The 17,648-nt window shown below is 45.5% G+C and overlaps 1 protein-coding gene across 1 annotated transcript in view; it reads right to left on the minus strand.

The window, feature by feature from the left end:
• Positions 1-17,648, minus strand: part of Mrps27 (mitochondrial ribosomal protein S27) — a 71,081-nt gene that overhangs the window by 15,525 nt on the left and 37,908 nt on the right. The window contains exon 5 of the mRNA XM_052159845.1: positions 1,320-1,434. Coding sequence (XP_052015805.1) covers positions 1,320-1,434 — 115 coding nt within the window. The remainder of the gene's footprint in view (positions 1-1,319; positions 1,435-17,648) is intronic.

Genomic DNA, 17,648 nt, shown 5'->3' on the forward strand with positions numbered 1-17,648 from the left:
AATCTTGGTTAACTCTAGTAGGCAGCTCAGGTTGTAAATCACTGACACCCACTCAAGTTGGAATTGAGAAAACCAGGACAGAATCAGAGAGAAGTTTTTGCTCGACATTCCAGGCAACTGACAGAACCTAAGTGGTTACAGGCTGCATTGTCTGACCCCTCATCTGGTCACATCTCCTTTTAAAGGCCTGGAAGTGACAGAAAAGAAATCCTTTGCTCTGCTTTTCTAGACCCTTCTAAATCTGTTTCCACAGAGATCTTCATCTCTGCATGTAGTTTCTGGAGTGAAGAGAGCAAGATTTCATGCATATCTTTTGGAGCTTAACCAGCACTCATATGCTCTGCTTCCTTCCTTCCTGCTGGATTCCGCCATTTTAGTTCCTCTGGTACGGCACTTGGAATCCTCTAATGTGAGGTTTACCAGTGAGAAGGGATAGTGCTTTTATCTCTGCAAGGTAAGGCTGAGATACTACTCCTTTCTGTTCTGACTTTGATGATTGATCCGTCACCTCACACTAGGAGTGTGTACAACATATGCTGATTTGATGTGAGACTAAGTTATGGATGAAAATCATTCTTCACAGAGAAGAATCAAAGATAAGTCAGTATTCTGTCAGAACTCTTTAATTTTCAAGGTCTGAAGATACTATGAACAGCATATATTTTCATAAAAATATTGTTAAGCTTCTTTAATGGCTTGTAACAGTATTTAAGTTGACTCTGATGATAGTAATAACTCTCTACAACTTGCATACTTATTTGAATATACTTTTGTGTCATGAAGTCAAGGAAGACAGAGTGCTGGGTAGAGTATAACCAGGAAGGACCTTAATCCTAGGGCTCTGGGGCTTGGGGAGAAAGACTTGAGCTTAGGAGAAAGGATGAATTATTATTTAGGAAAAACATTTCCTAAAAAAAAAATGTAAGACAGTCTGAATGACTTGGAGATTATATTCCATCAAAAAATGGCCACTACACACCCAATGGAAACAGACAGGGAGGCAGGGCTTACGGATGAAGACGAAGTGACCGCAGTGCAGCATCCCACCATGCTCCACGCTCTCATGTCCTCTCTTGATCTCTATGTTTGGAAAAGGAAGTGGCTACAGAAGATTTTAGGTTTTTATGTGTTGGTTGGTTTATAACCAGCTCTGGCCCACAAAACAGCAGGAGAAGGAATCTGAGGGGACAACTTAATAAGAAAGCAGCTCTGGTGGCGTTGTCACAGGTACAAACAGCAGATCACACCCACTCGGGAAGCACACGGGAAACACTCTCCTCAGGAGCAAAGGTGTGCAAGGCTTTGCCAGGGACCCTCACCTTATTAACAAGAGTATACAAGGCTTTGTCCTGGGCTCCATATTTCAGACACTGCCTGATCCAGGTGTGGATGGTCCAGTCCCTTAGGTACCAGCAGTTGGGACTGTGTCGAAATCTAAATAAAACACAAGATGAGATAATATTTAATCTCTTAAATGTTAAATCTCTTAAATGTTAAAACCCAAACACCTTCCATTAGCGGGTCCTTTTCTTGTAATAGTTACTGGATGTAGTCAACATGACCAAAAGTCATAAGAGCCGACAATTAATTAGAAACTTGAAGTTGAAACTATTAACTGTAAGTTTGAAATGGAAAGAGAAAAAAGCAAAATAATAATAATAAAAAATAATTATTTATTTGTTTTAAGATAGGGCCTCTCTATGTAGTCCTGACTGGCCTAGAACTCACAGATCTGTCTGCTTCTACCTTTTAAGTGCTGTGATTTATATGGAACTATTATTCATGACATGTAAATATATATCTCATCAGAAGGGATATGTGAAGCTAAGTTGATACTCTGGAAATGAAGTAAAACACACACAAAAAGAAAACCACAAGAAAAGCAGACCAGCACAGAGCTCTGCGGAGAATCAGCTTTAAGTGAAGCAGTATCTCCTGGATATTCAGGAACCTGGGGCAGTCCTGAGTCACGAAAACAAGCAGAGGCTCCACAGTAGCCCCCAGCCTGTCCCCTCTAGTTCCTATGGCAACCCTCATGGTCTGTACACAGGCCTGCCCTGGAGTGAGCAGTCACTGGGAAGAAGGCTCCTGAGATGCTGCTCTGGCCCATGCTCGCACACTGACTGGCCAGGGCCTGGGCGGGAAGGCTCTGCTCTGTCATCAACAGCATGCAGGAGGCCGGATACCAGGGGAATGTCTGAATGTTTGTCTGTTTTCATTAGGGCAGAGCTTCATAATCCTACTCAGAAATGGGGACCTACTTATTCTACATGATTCCTCAGGGTGTGGCACTTCCGGCCCATGTAGGCTTTGAGCACATAAAAGCAGAGCTTCCATCAAGACATTTACTAACTGCTCCATACTTCTGTGCATGACTGTGCGGTTAACACGTATGTATATATGAAGAATGGCACCGCTTTGCCTGGGGCACAATCTTTTATAACAACGTAAGGAGGGCATGGCCCACAGGAACTGCTAGATAGGGTTTGTGGCTTTGGTGCTGTAGTTTATTTCTCATTTTTTTTTAAAAAAGATTTATTTATTTATTATATGTAACTACACTGTAGCTGTCTTTACACACACCAGAAGAGGGTGTCAGATCTTGTTACAGATGGTTGTGAGCCACCATGTGGTTGCTGGGATTTGAACTCAGGACCTTCAGAAGAGCAGTCGGTGCTCTTAACCACTGAGCCATCTCTCCAGCCCTATTTCTCATTTTAAAACAGATTTAAGACGTTGACTCTCCCTTTCACCTAAGAGCTCTTTAAACCTAATCTCCTGCCTTACACGTCTTGGACGGACGGCAGCTTCCTGGCTGATGCTGACAGGCTCTGATGCACTCTGTGCTTATACCACCACAGCCAAGCAAGCACCCTTTCTCTTCGGATCAGCAAGCAACTGTAAGACCCTGAAAACTGACAGTGGAACCCATGCTACAGACTTTCAGGGCTTAAATTAAAATTGCATTTCAAGCACTTTGCTAGTATTCTAAGGTTACCTGGAAGAAAAAGGAAGTCTTTTCTCAAAGTCTTTCTTTTTCACTCTGCTTTTAGAAACCTAAGGGAAGCATCAATCATGACTACCTCTCATATCTCATTTAACTGCAGCTACCCAGTTCTTAGGTCAGGTCAGTGACCTCAGGCCTGTCAGGTCTCACAGTCCATATGCATCACAGATGCCTAGGGCACTTTAACTAACAGCCACCATCACATCACTTTAGGAATAGTAGTATAATGTGTATATACATACATATATACGTATGTATGTATGTATATATGTGTGTGTGTATATGTGTGTGTGTGTGTGTTTATATATTGTATGCTGCTCAAAGTGGAATTCTAGTCTTTCCCATTAGTGCACAACTTCTAGAACATGAAGGCATCACCACAATATACCAGAAAAGGAACCAAGTTTGAACGATACGAGAGAAAGTTCTCAGCCACGGTCCCAAGCAGGTTGCTGTGGATCATCTAGAACTGCAGGAAGGGGTGTGTTAGCCTCTGAGTAGGCAGAGCCTAGATGATTGTGTGGATGGTTGGCCAGCACGGCAGTCAGGGAAGGCAGGGAGAGAACACAAACGCTGACCTCCAACCTGGCTGCAAACACGCTGGCCTTTGTTCTCTGCTCCACCCAGCAGACTGGCAGGCTACAGCCAGCCACTACAGGATGCCCCTCTGCACCTGATGCCATCAGCCGAGGCCACATCTTATCAGATGCGTCATTACCGATGAAGCAGCAGGCTGCCAGGACCGGCAAACTGCATGAGTATAGAAAAGATGAACAATGCAGCTCAAATAGCCCCGGCCGGCACTGCTGTGCTCAGGCTGCAGCTCAGCCCCGTGGCGGTGTACTTCTTGGAGGAGGGGATGGAAGGAGCGTGAGGTCCAGCTTTCACTCTGATTCTACAGTTAGCGCCCAGGTTAGCGCCCATGGCAGAAGACGGCTCTATTCCCAGTGCTAACTGGGGCTGCCAGAGCTTTCTAGAAGTCCAAACCTCCGGTAAGTCAATAGCAGGAGCTGAGAAGCGTCCTCTCTCCCCTAGGCAGGCTGAGAATGGAACTGCTCAGATGTTCACTTGTTTTACTGCTCACCCAAGCTGCAGCCCCAGGAGGCCGGAGAGTGGAGTCATGGTTTGTCGGACAGACATGGATCCAGAGCCTAAGTCACCTCTGACTTCTTAAAAGGTAAGGGAAGTCACGTAAAAGAGAACAAAAGGAAAAGGAAAACGACCAGAGAGTGGCTTCACAGTTATTTGTGACCAACTGAATCATGTAATCAAAACCAGCAGAGCAGCGGGCTTCGGCTGTCCTTCCCTAGGAGAATGACCAAGTGGCCACTCTGCGGTCTTTAGGTTCACAAGTACAAATGCCGCAGGCAGGCCTACAGAAGCAGCTCTCGCACTCAGCTACCACACAGGCTCTGCACACGCATGAGCAAGCTTTCCACATGGTTTCCCCGATTCCATGAGCCACCAGCCGAGCGGAGCATACACACTTTCCCTGTCCCGGCAGGTTCTGTATCCTGTGGCAACAGGCTTTCCAGATGGGAGCCTCGGCCACTAAGCGAGGCAGCCGTGGAGGAGGAGCAGCAGAGAAGGCTGCCAAGGAGAAGACTCAGCCAGCTCCATGGCTGTGCTGTGGACTGTGAATTGGCGCATGAAGCCAAGTCTGCAATTATCTAAGGGTCAAGTGCTTCCTCCCCTAAAAGTGCTGTGTGACTGGCCCGCTGCTGCCATTGTCACTGCCCCCTTCTCATCCTAAAAAGGTAATTAGAAAGAGAATTACTTTCTTTTCCATCCTGTAGGAAATTCTGCTTTCAGAATTGTTAGTTTCAGAATTCACAATCTTTGATTCTTTCAATGATCACAAATACAAAATGAAAATATTACTACTACAGATTAAAATTTCTTTGTTGCTCTAGATCCCATATTTTATCCTTAAAGAAGTTTCAGTTAATTTTTAACTTTCAATAAACATATGCTGAACCTCTATTAAATAAATGCACCATGTTTTAAAAGATGCTCCCCTATTCCATTACCAAAGGCTAATACGAAGCCTGGGTTTGGACACCTACAATTTACTAGCTGCCCTGGATTAGATATCTAGGTAGTTTTCTGAGTTGGGTTGACAGAGCTGTGACACTCAGAGCCTGAAGTTCCAGTCTTTCATCACCACTGCACGCCTGACAGATGACAGCTGGACTACCACCACATGAAGACACAGCGAATCCCAGGACTCCAGACGGTCCCTTTGCAGTAAATCTCGCAGGACTTTCTGGTCATCCTAAGACTTTTACATAGGTCATGTCCTTGGGTCCTCTTCCAGAACCAGAGGTATTTATAAAAACTGCAGCAGCTGGCACGGTGGCAAACACTTCTAATCCTAGCACTGGAGAGGCAGAGGCAGGAGGATCTCTGTGAGACTGAGGCCAGCCTGGTCTACAGAGAGTTCCAGGACAGCCAGAGCTACACGGAAAGACCATGCCACAAACAATCAAACAAAAGCCACAATTTGTATCTGCTGGCTGGCTATCATTTTTATTCTGCCAGTTTCCAGAAAGAACTTGAAAACGACAGTGCAGCTTGGAGGCGGCTTTCTTTCTGTGTGCTCTAACCATTAGCCCTCCCGGCTCCCTGCTGGCCAGCCTGAAAGGAGCCTAACCAAAGTTACAGACGCTTAAAATATGCAGTGTCAAGTTCATGCATGACCAAGGGCTTCTTAGCTCTCAAATCGATCAGAATCTATCAGACCCATGGTTAACAGAGCCTTGCATTCCTCGGGGAGTACAATGGCTGAGTGAGGTAGACCAGAAGCGACTGCACAAGGAAGACTCCGATGGCACGTAGGACCTGGGTCACTATAGCCTATATTGCTCTGTTTCCCTTTTGTTAGAGCTGGCTGCTGCATTGCCAGATCTATATTTCTAAATCCAGGAGACAGATAACACACCCATGGCATGACTCCATCAATAGCACCCTGTGTGAGCTACAATGACCCAAATTCCACCCCTGGGGGTCTAATGATCCCTCTAACTCTAGTCTGGACATGAAACCTTCCTCTTTCTTTTTCCCTGATACAGAAAAATATGAACTGTGGACAGACTGTGTGCTACGTTGGCTCCTTCTTTCATGGGAGAGCCAATCAGAACAAAGGCTATTGTTCTTTGATACTGAGTTTATCTGCTTCCAAAAGGCAGCATGCATGCCCAGACCAGGGGTATAATGGGGAGAGAAAAAAAATGTATATGGTGATTACTGATGGTAGTCCCCAAAGAAAAAACACTTCTGTCTCTTTGGCTGCCAACTGACGCTGCACGAAGGAGCAGCTATGGAGACTGTTCCGTCACTGGCACACTGCTGTTACACAGGCTCACAGGTTAGCTGTAAGAACCCTGGAAGCCTGAGGGGTGCTAAAAGGGGAGGGTTTCTGATTAGGTGAAGTAGGAAGCTGAGGAAAACTGGATCCTGGAACTAATCTTTATAAAAACATACAAGTTATGGGAACTGGCTTGGTTTGGGCAAAGCTAAAAGAATGTTTTTCAGTTTTGAGCATGAATCCTACAGCCAAGAAGCAAGTGGGTCTAAAAAGATACAAACATTTCCTGACAAGATTTATAAAGCCAAGGGCTCCAGACAACACTACAAAGTCATGAAAGCTGTGACTGAGGCAGGAAACCCACACACTGATTAGTCATGGCTACACTGGAACAACTCTGAGGACGGGGAAAGGAGACAGGGAGAGACAGTCAATAGGACAGCAGTCCAACTGGATAGAAGTCGGAGCTTCCAGAGACTCGGTTTACTCAAGCAGACAGGGTCTGTCTGCCACGCGGAGGAGGTGAGGCACAGACGCCCACACGAGCAGACCTGAGGATTACAGATGTCTTCGGCCATTTCTGAGGGGAGAGAAGCTCAGCACTAATCTGAATTTCCTAAGAATCAGACTGCTTTTTCCTCTCAAATAAAGAAGGAAAGCATCTCTCAGAGCTCTCAGCAAACTGACTCTCCCAGGGTGTAACAGAGCCAAATCCCTGAGGATTTTCCTTTATCTCGAAAGGAAGACTACTGGGTTCATTTTCGGCCTCACAATCCAGTCAGAGTCAGACTATGTCAGTAACTACCAACCTCCCCCACTAAACTCTTAGCCCCCCCCCCCACTAAGCTCTTAGGCTCCCTCCCCCACTAACCTCTTAGTTCCCCCCCACACACTAAGCTCCAAGGCTATCCCCAACTAACCTCTTAGGCTCTTCCTCTATACCCCCTCCACTGAGCTATTAGGATCCCCCAACACACTGAGCTCTTAGGTTCGTGTTCTCTCTCTCTCTCTCTCTCTCTCTCTCTCTCTCACACACACACACACACACACACACACACACACTCACACTCACTGACACTAAGTTCCCAGGCTCTTCCCCCCATATTCCCGTCACTAAGTTCTCAGGCTCTCTCGCAAGCAGGAGACATATCATGTACCTTACTGCAAACTGTTAGGTACTTGAGGATGTAGTGACAGTGGCTAGGCCCACTAGGGTTCACCAATGCAAATATATATATATATACACACACACACGCTGACATCTGTGAGCACAGTGTATATGGAAACGGCCACCCACTATTTTTGGTACAGCAGGTTTGAGTACCATCCTGCCTATAGACAGCTGAAGCCAGGAGGAAACACTGCCTTTCCCTCCAGAGCAGGGGGAGATCCACCTCCCGGCAGAGGAAGCACGCTGACAGGAAAGTCGCCCTTATGTACCTCCTCCCCCACTGCTTCCTCTGCAGTCCACAGAAGGAAGGGTGGCAGGATTCTGCCTTAGGGAACAGAGGTGCCGACAGGGATGAACCAAACGGAATGCTGGCAGAAGACAGGGCGCAAAGAACCTGTTTACACTTTTAATCAAAACCACTCAGACTCTCCCACTGAACAATGCTTTAAAAGGGAAAGCTCTGGAACAAAAAGAAGAAATCACACCCAAAAGAAGGAGATGGAGAGAAATAATCACACTCAGGGCTGAAATCAATAAAGCAAAAACAAACAAAACAAAACCACAAAGAATCAATGAAATAAAGAGGGTTTTGTTTTTTTTTTAGAAAAATCAATAAAATTGACAACTCTTATTCAAATTAACTAATAAGAGGAGAGAGAATATCCAAATTCCAAGAAAGAAAGAAAGAAAGAAAGAAAGAAAGAAAGAAAGAAAGAAAGAAAGAAAGAAAGAAAGAAAACAAAAGGAAGGAAGAAAATGAAAGGAAGGAAGAAAACGAAAGGAAGGAAGGAAGAAAGGAATGAAAAGGGAACATAACAACAGATACAAGAAAGAAATCCAGAGAATCATCAGGGTGCACATTAAAAACCTGTACTCTACCAAACTGATAGATGTAATAGGAATGCACAATTTTCTCAATATATACTACCTGCCAAAATTAAATCAAGATCATATAAGTAATTTAGACAGACCTACGACCCCTCGTGAATCAAAGTGGTAATTAAACAAATAAGTAATTAAGTAAAAAGCCTAGGGTCAGAAGGGTTACTGCAGAATTCAAAAGACTTTCAAAGAAGAGTTAACGCCAATACTCTTCCAATTATTTCACAAAATAGAAACCAACGGAACATTACCCAGCTCATTCTATGAAGCTACAGTTACCCTGATACTCAAACCACCAAAGATTCAACAAAGACTAAAAATTTCCCTTATGAACATAGAAGCAAAAATTGTCAATAAATTCTTGCAAATTGAATCCAAGAACACATCAGAAAGACTATCTATCATGATCAAGTAGGCTTCATCCCAGAGACTCAGTGATGGTTCAACATATGTAAACTGATAAATGTAATCCACCATATAAACAAACTGAAAGACAAAAACCACAGGATCAACTCATTGGATAAAGAAATAAATGCCTTTGACAAAATCTAATACTCCTTCATAATAAAATTCCTGGAGAAACTAGAGACACAGGGACATAACTCAACATAAAAAGGAAATTTACAGCAAGTCCATAGCCAACATCAACCTAACTAGAGAGGAAATCAAAGCTATTCCACTAAAATCAGCAACAAGACAAAACTGCTGGTGCTGGAGAGCCTGTGCACGGCCAGGCAGATGCTTGACCCCAGGAACACCCTTAATCCACGGGCAGAGATGGCGGGGACATCAGAGCCTACAAGCTGGCATCTCAAACTTTAAAATGAAATCATACAATCATGAAAGTTAAACCCAAGTTCCCCTAAGTACATTTTAATTTAAGCTCAGGGTTTGTAGGAAATAAAATGTTTCAACAATTGACTATTCTGTTAGCAAAGCTATTAATAAATCTTGTACTTTTCCAATTTTTTAATTATATTCTGTGTATTTTGGTAGCTCTTCCCATTGTTTCCCATTTCTCTCCTACCCACACGAGCTCCCTCCATAGCCCTTTACATTTCTTTCCCCCATGCGTTAGTCCATGTCCCACAGAGTTTCATGAGGAGCCTCTGTTTGATCCTGAGTTAAGAACTATCAGAACTCAGTGGGTGCATAGCAACTGTGGAGTCCACTCCCGTGTCCCCCCTCTCAGATAGAGCGCCCACAGCAGTATGTGGTATGGCCCTGGGGCCCTCCGCCCTCTGCAGCTGACTGTCAGGATTCCCCAACTGCTGTGCACTCACTGCCAGTATGCACAGTGCTGAGTGTGTGGTTCCCATATCCATGTCTTGATTAGGAAACGGAATTTCACAACCCCGCTCCCCATCTTGAGGCTCTCACACTCTCTCTATGCCCTCTTCTGCAGTGTTCCCTGAGCCATGAAGGGGCCACAGAAACGTCCTGTCTAAGGTCTAGCCTTCAACTGTCCTTTATTTTTAGCATCGTGTACAGACATGGGTTTTTGCGTTTATCTCCATTCACTGCAAGGAGGGCAGTTTTTAGACTGAGAATAGCCTTTTCTGGTTGGAGTCAGGCCTCAGGTCTGTTACTGTTTTTACTCTGTCTGTAAGGTCCTGCTGATAGGTGGTCACAGTCATCCATCTTCACTTATTTTAGTATGAAATTCCTGTTATCTGGCAATTCCTACAGCATCAATGCTCTCTAAAAATGGTCTCAAGATGGGCATAAAGACACTAGAACTTACTTGACAGCTAATTTCTGGAACCACAAAAAGGATGTAACAACTGTCTTTGGTTTAAAAAAGAATCTAGTTAGCATACTAAGATTTTCGTGTCAGTCTAATTAGTTTTCAAAAAGTTTTAATTTGCCACTTAAAAAAAAAGGATTCCTTTGTTGCTTATATATAAAAGCAGGGAAAATAAAGCTAACTTATAGCTTAAAGTTTTCAGTTTAATTCTGATATGTCTGTGTAAGTATATACTACATGTGTATGTATAGGTGACCACAAAGGCCCCCCACAGGCTGTCAGATCCCCCAGAGCTGGAATCACCAGCCACTGTGAACTGTCTGCTGTGTATGTTAGGAATCAAACTTAGGTCCCCAGAAAAGCAGCGGCTGTTCTTAACCACTGACTTACCTCTCCAGCCCCACCCTGGGTCTTACATGTCTCCATAGGCACATCTGTTGCAGGCACTTCCGGGGAGGCACTTTAAGGAGGGGTGCCACTGAAGGTGGTGTGAGATCCGGCCCAGCTCCTTGCTCTCTTTTTAAACCCCAGGCACAGGGTGAGTGGCTTCTCTCTGCTACATGTTCGCCGATGTTACCACCAGCAATCCTGCCAGAGGCTTAAATGAAAAGGTCCACACACGCACTGAAGACTGAAGCTCTATAACTGTAAGCCAAAAGTAGCCTTTCTCCTTGCAAGTCTATCCTTTATGATAGTGGAAAGCTCACCAAATGCTTTGGCTCTGCCAAATGGTCAGGATCTAGATGAGGCCATTTAATAGGCAAGTCTTCTGTTTAACTCTACATCAAAATCAAACATTTAAACCACAAAATAGCTAAAAAAATATAAACAAACAATGCTAAGAACAGTCTTAAGAATGAATGTAAATGGGCTGGAGAGATGGCTCAGTAGTTAAGAACACTAGCTGCTCTTCCAGAGGTCTAAAGTTCAATTCCCAGCAGTCACATGGTGGCTTACAACCATTTGTAATGGGATCTGACGCCCTCTTCTGCTGTGTCTGAAGACACACATACAGTGTACTCCCATACATAAAATAAATAAATCTTTAAAGAAAGAACAAATGTAAACTTAACCTCATGGGAAGGGTGAAGGGAACATACAACTCCTTCTGACAACCACCAGAAAGGCCGACTGCAAATTCTGAGTGGTTTCTTTAGTGAGAAACCAAATACAAAAGCCTGGGTTCACTGTTTGGCTAATCTCCCATAAAACACCAAGAGCAAAATAAAAGCTCTTAGCTGGCCCAGAAAGAGGGGATGAACAATCTGAAAAACATCTTTTACTGCCTGGGAAAATGCAAACAGTGCCTGAAAGTGCCAGGGGCGCTGCTTCCCTGTGACTTCACTGCAGGCTGCAGGCGGCCTTCCAAGGCCTGTGCTGTGGGAAATGAGTCATCAGGGATGGAGAACAGTTCGGCAAAGAGTCTTCCCTCTCTGGTTCTGTGCCCGCCCCTCTCTTACTGTATCTTATGGTTTTGATGGGTAATAGTTAAATAGATCCCAGCAAAGCTTAAGCAGAGCAACTTGGGGACAGAATGCCATTGCAGGAGAGTCTGTTGTTTGGCCCCGTGGGCTGCAGACCCTGGGGTATCTCTTACATCCTAGGATGCAGAGCCTATTGACCATGGCCAGCCACACTGAGCGGGTGAGGGCTGAGAACGGGAGCTCACACACTAGACAAGTCCCTGAGCAGGAAGGGGTGGAGCTTGTCCGCAGGAGTGTGTGTGAAGTAGCAGCTCAAGCTGGACAGTAGGAAAGTTGGCCACGTGTATGTGTCTGCCACAACGAATGAAGTGCTGTGAGAACTGGCACCAAGCGGGGTGGGGTGGGGCTGTCCTTTTACAATTTTTTATTTTAATTAAGGAAAACCTGAGTGGAAAACGAGAGAGAATTCAGTTTCTGGACCTACTTGGAATTACTTGGTGCGGTTTACTGGAGCATTTGGTGAGGGCAAGTCTTCTCTCTGTGGACTTGACCGCTCACCAGTCACAGCGCTTCACTGGGAACTGCCTGATAAAGATGAAGAAGCATAGCCCCTGCCTGAGTAGAGGTTCCCCTCTGGATTATCAAAAGCAAGTTATATGCATGTACATTGTAGACATGTAAGTTATATGCATGTATATTGTAGACATATATATTAGTGCCCAGAGCCCTCTGAAGGAAATAAAACCCCAACTATTCTCTCCTTTTCCTGAGAATCTTTTTTTTTTTTATTTCCTAAGGCATTAGAGATGTGAATGAAACAGGGTCCTCCTTCCTCAGGCAAGTTTTCACTCTTTACAAGCCTTGGACTGTGTCCTCTGCAGTTAAATCCGTTAGATAGAGAAGCAGACCAGACGAGGGCAGGAGAGGGAAGAGACCCCACTGACACTGGCTTAGACACGTGGGAGGATCCAGCCTCTCTCAGGGATAAGCACACGGCATGGCCACCGGGAGCTTGCTGACAAGATGCGGCTGTGTCCGAGGAGAACAGGCCGACTTACTGGCTGGCTTAAGTCGTTCCTCCTGAGAATTAGTTTGTCACTCATAAAGCAAAAGTGATAATGCTATCATCACTGGGTTACTACGAAAATCAAAAAATGAATTAGGCATGTGTCTGACAGCTGGAACCAGTGTAAGGAGAACAAATATGTACACATCTAGCCTTACGACTACTTGACCAGGTACCTGATGGTTTATGTCTGGTACTGCTGATCAAAATCCTTAGTAATGCCAAGTCCATCAGTCAGCTAGCCCCTGTCCCTGCAGTACACCCGGCACAGTCAGCTAGCAACCTGTGTCTGCAGTGATGCACCCAGCACAGTCAGCTAGCCCCTGTCCCTGCAGTGATGCACCCGGCACAGTCAGCTAGCCCCTGTCCCTGCAGTGGTGCACCCGGCACAGTAGCTAGCAACCTGTCTCTGCAGTGGTGCACCCAGCACAGTCAGCTAGCAACCTGTCCCTGCAGTGGTGCACCCAGCACAGTCAGCTAGCAACCTGTCCCTGCAGTGGTGCACCCAGCACAGTCAGCTAGCAACCTGTCCCTGCAGTGGTGCACCTTGCACAGTCAGCTAGCCCCTGTCCCTGCAGTGGTGCACCTGGCACAGTCAGCTAGCCCCTGTCCCCGCAGTGGTGCACCCGGCACAGTCAGCTAGCCCCTGTCCCCGCAGTGGTGCACCCGGCACAGTCAGCTAGCCCCTGTCCCCGTAGTGGTGCACCCAGCACAGTCTGTTAATGAGGGAAGGTTTAGTTTTGTTCATGGCTCTGGAGGATCCAGTTCATACTGTGCTTTGAGTCTCTGATGAGGCAGCCATTATGGTGGGAATACATGTGTGATGGTTAGTGTTTCCTGACAACAGGATCTGGAATCACCTGGGAGACGGGCCTCTGGGCACACCTGTGAGTGACTCTCTCCACTGTGCTGAGATGGGAAGACGCATCCACTGTGGGTGCCACCTTTCCCTGGCTGGAATCCAGGACTACCTATGGGGAAAAGGGACTGAGCAGCAGTATAGTCGCAATACCCCCCTCCCTGTTTTAGATTTTCGTTTGATTTTCTGTGTATTATTTTGATTGCATGTGCAAATAAGTACTTTATGCCTGCCTAGTGCCTAGGGAGGCCAGGAGGAGGAGCTGAATTCCCTGGAAATGGAATTACGGACAATTGTAAGCTGCCATTTAAGGTCTGGGAACTAAATGCAGGTCTCAGCAAGTGCTTTTAACTGCTGAGCAATCTCTCCGGCCCTACTCTTAGCTTCTTGACCTTGGAAGCAATGTGCCTCACTGACTATAGCTGTGAGAATGAGCTCCTTCCCTCCTGGGGGCTTTGAAAGAGCAGGCACAGCACTCACACCCAAGTCAGGAAGGCAGGGACGACAGAGTCCTGGACATCTACACTGCTTTCTTTTACACTGGTGCTCAGTCTTAAACCTAGGCTCACAAATGCGATCTAGCACTCCAGCTCCCAATCCCTTCGATGGCACATCCCAGTGTCAGGACCTGTTGTTAGGTAGACCCCACCTGTTAAAGGTACATAGCATCTTCCAAGACTACCTGAGGGCCAAACTTTTACATACGAACCTTGCAAGACATTCATTCAAACCACAGCACTGAGGACTGTGTGCCATAATTGCTTGTACTGGCCGGTTTTGTATGTCAACTGGAAGCAGGCTGGAGTTGTCACAGAGAAAGGAGCCTCCCTTAAAGAAATGCCTCCATGAGATCCAGCTGTGGGGCATTTTCTCAATTAGTGATCAAGTGGGGAGGGCCCCTTGTGGGTGGTGCCATCCCTGGGCTGGTATTCTTGGGTTCTATAAGAGAGCAGGCTGAGCAAGCCAGGGGAAGCAAGCCAGTAAGGAACATCTCTCCATGGCCTCTGCATCAGCTCCTGCTTCCTGACCTGCTTGAGTTCCAGTCCTGACTTCCTTTAGTGATGAGCAGCAACGTGGAAGTGTAAGCTCAATAAACCCTTTCCTCCCCAACTTGCTTCTTGGTCATGATGTTTGTGCAGGAATAGAAACCCTGACTAAGACACTGCTCTTGGTTGTAGAGAAGTTAAGATATAAGACATGGCGTTATATAGTTTGCTCGTACTAGTTCAGGAGACTGACCCAGGCCCTTAATCTATGAAGTGAGGGTGTAAGCCATACATACTTAATACAGTAGAACTCTGGGTTCATAATGAAGACTATGAAGACAACCCACATAAACTGGGCATAATGCCTGCTGCAAGCACTTTCAGACACCTGCTGCAAGCACTTCCAGACACCTGCTGCAAGCACTTCCAGACACCTGCTGCAAGCACTTCCAGACACCCAGACAAGCAGAGCATACATCATAGCCATATTCAACTGTTCACCGAATAAAATGTGAGGTCTTAGGAATCTTTGAAGCCGCATCTGCACATGCTCAGTGCGCATGTGCAAAAAGCACCTGTCTGCCACTAGCCAACGTGATGGCATGGGGTACTGAGGACAGGATCAGCACTCCCTCATTCCTTCAAAGGCACTCTTAAAGGAAGAGCCAGAGGGTGGAGCAGGGCAGAAGCTAGTCAGTCACAAAGGCTCGCTCAACCAGCGCAGGTGTGTGCCATTTAGGCCGATCACTGGGTTTCTGGTTTATTTATGACAGAATAGTGAAAGAGGAGAGAGGAGTCAGGCTGGGGAGACCCAATAGGGAGTTTTCTTTTTCTCTGGACTTATTTCCAAAATATATCTCTTCCAGAGATATAATTAAGATATATAGAGAACTATGTGATACTGTAACCATGTATTCATCCATTTGCTTTTTTAAAGCGTTGCTATGTAACAGGCTGACTCCATGCTCACTATGTAGCCTCGAGTTCAGCAGCCCACGTTCTGAGATTTTAGGTTTAAGCTAAAATGCCTAGCACAATTTCTTAATTTAAAATGGTGAAATTTCAGAAAAATTCATAGGACTTGTTCCCATACGTACATATATACATCCATATTTATATTAAGTGTTTTATCTATATTGGAAGGTCCAAGAAGCTAGGGTAATGACACCTACAAGTCTAAGAAAACAGCACAGCAGGACCGTCTGCTTACACCGAAGCCCAGAACACACGTGGGCGCCTTCTCCCCATGGCTGCATAAGCTGATCAGGGATGCCGCGGCTTCACAGGGCCAACAAAACGCGCATGTGCACACGCGCGCCTGGTGTTCACAGGTGGGAGAGAAAGGACCAGGAGGGGAAAGAGAAAAAGCAGACGGGAGCCAGAGGAAGGGAAGTAAAACTGTCCTTACGTAGTATCCTCAAGGCTGACGGGAAGAGATTCCTTCCGAGCCCGGAGTGATGAGAGCAGACACTGGGCAGACCTCGAGAGCTCAGTGAATTCAGAAGCAACCAGAACCGAGAGCAAGAATCACAGTCCTTATTCCCATGAAGGCATGGCACATAATGGCACCTGCTTCCTCTAGGAATCTGTTTAAATTGTTCCTTCCTCGGGAAGCCACACGGGATGTGACAGTACACGTTAGGTACTTTTACTTTGTAACAATTCAACTAAAAATTCCTCTTTAGTGAATTCAGGTCTCTCAAATTTGAATAAGGTCCGCTGTTAGACAGCGTGGCCCTTGCTTTCTGGGTACCACTGTGCTTTTCTTTAGAAAAGTGCCTGCTGCCAAGAAAGACAAATGAAGGTCGTTTTCCTTCACTGAACTGAAGTGAAATGCGAGATTTAGTTACTCAGTGCTTACCTGCCACATCTAAAGTGTGACATTTTTGGCATTCATTCAATGAGCAGAAAATGCCTCTGAGAGAACAGCAGAAATGGACCAAGGGCTGAAGCACGACTGGGGCAGTGGAACACGCCTATGGTCGCAGGGGCAGTGGAGCACGCCTATGGTCGCAGTGCTGAGGAGGGAGGGTGACACAGCAGTCACCTGCGCCCAGGAGTCTGAGGCCAGGCCGGGTAACGCACAACACAAAGAGGCAGTCAGCTGAATTAAGAGACTCCTTTAACACAGTGTTAACCTCCTGGAATGGGGTGCTCATCACACACAACACAAAGAGGCAGTCAGCTGAACTAAGAGACTCCTTTAACACAGTGTTAACCTGCTGTAATGAGGTGCTCATAACACCTGCTCACTGCCTCATGCCCAGGCCACAAAGAACCTGTTTTTTATAGGCATTCAAACCAATAACTCACAGACACTACGTTCAGTAACAACCAACAGTCACCGTTCTTTAACTTGCGCATTGCTGTAATTACCTCTTCTTAAAGGACTATTTACTTATCAAACAACCTTTTATAAATAAGCCCATTTTACAGACGAGGAACATCAAAACTAAAACTTTCCCAAGGTTATATAGTCAGTGTGAAAACTGGCAGAGTTCAGACACAGAGAGTAGGGTCTGGAGCTCACATCCTGGTTTATTTGCCTGAATTTGCCTGGTGCTAAATCAAGTCAGGAGACTGGAGTGGGGTGAGGATGGTGAACGCTTCCATCAGCGTTCTAATACCTGCGGCTTCTCCATGCCCCAGCCAGGTCACCTGTTAATCCTAAGGTTATATCTAATTAAATTCTTTCTTTAGAAAGGGACGTTTCTATAGAATATGTTTGTCATTTCCAAGGTTGAAAATAACATCAAGTAGATTGAATGATAACAAATGAAGGCATTATTTTGTTCTAGTTCTAGAATATAGTATTATCATTTTAACAATATAGATGACTCATCGTAACAATCAAATATCATAATGAATCTCCATCCTAAGGATGCCATGATGTGCTTACTGGACATGCCCAACGCATTGCGTGTATTACAGGACTGTACTGTGTTTCCTGACAGGTTTGTATATATAGTCATACAAAAGAAACTGCTATTAAGTGGAGTAACAGCACCATGTAACTAAGAGCAGGTGAGGCTAGTCCACAACTTAAATCCTAATAGGTATTAATAAAAGATAAGTAAAATCCAAGGAAGGGATGACAGGGGAAGATTGTAGGCGACTCACTGCAACGTCCTGTGGTTGAAAACAGGAGGCCTGGGAAATACTCCTCACATTAGCCACTGAGAGCTTGCTGCAGAAGTAC

The sequence above is a fragment of the Apodemus sylvaticus genome, chromosome 16, assembly GCF_947179515.1.
Source record: "Apodemus sylvaticus chromosome 16, mApoSyl1.1, whole genome shotgun sequence".
Lineage (NCBI taxonomy): Eukaryota > Metazoa > Chordata > Mammalia > Rodentia > Muridae > Apodemus > Apodemus sylvaticus.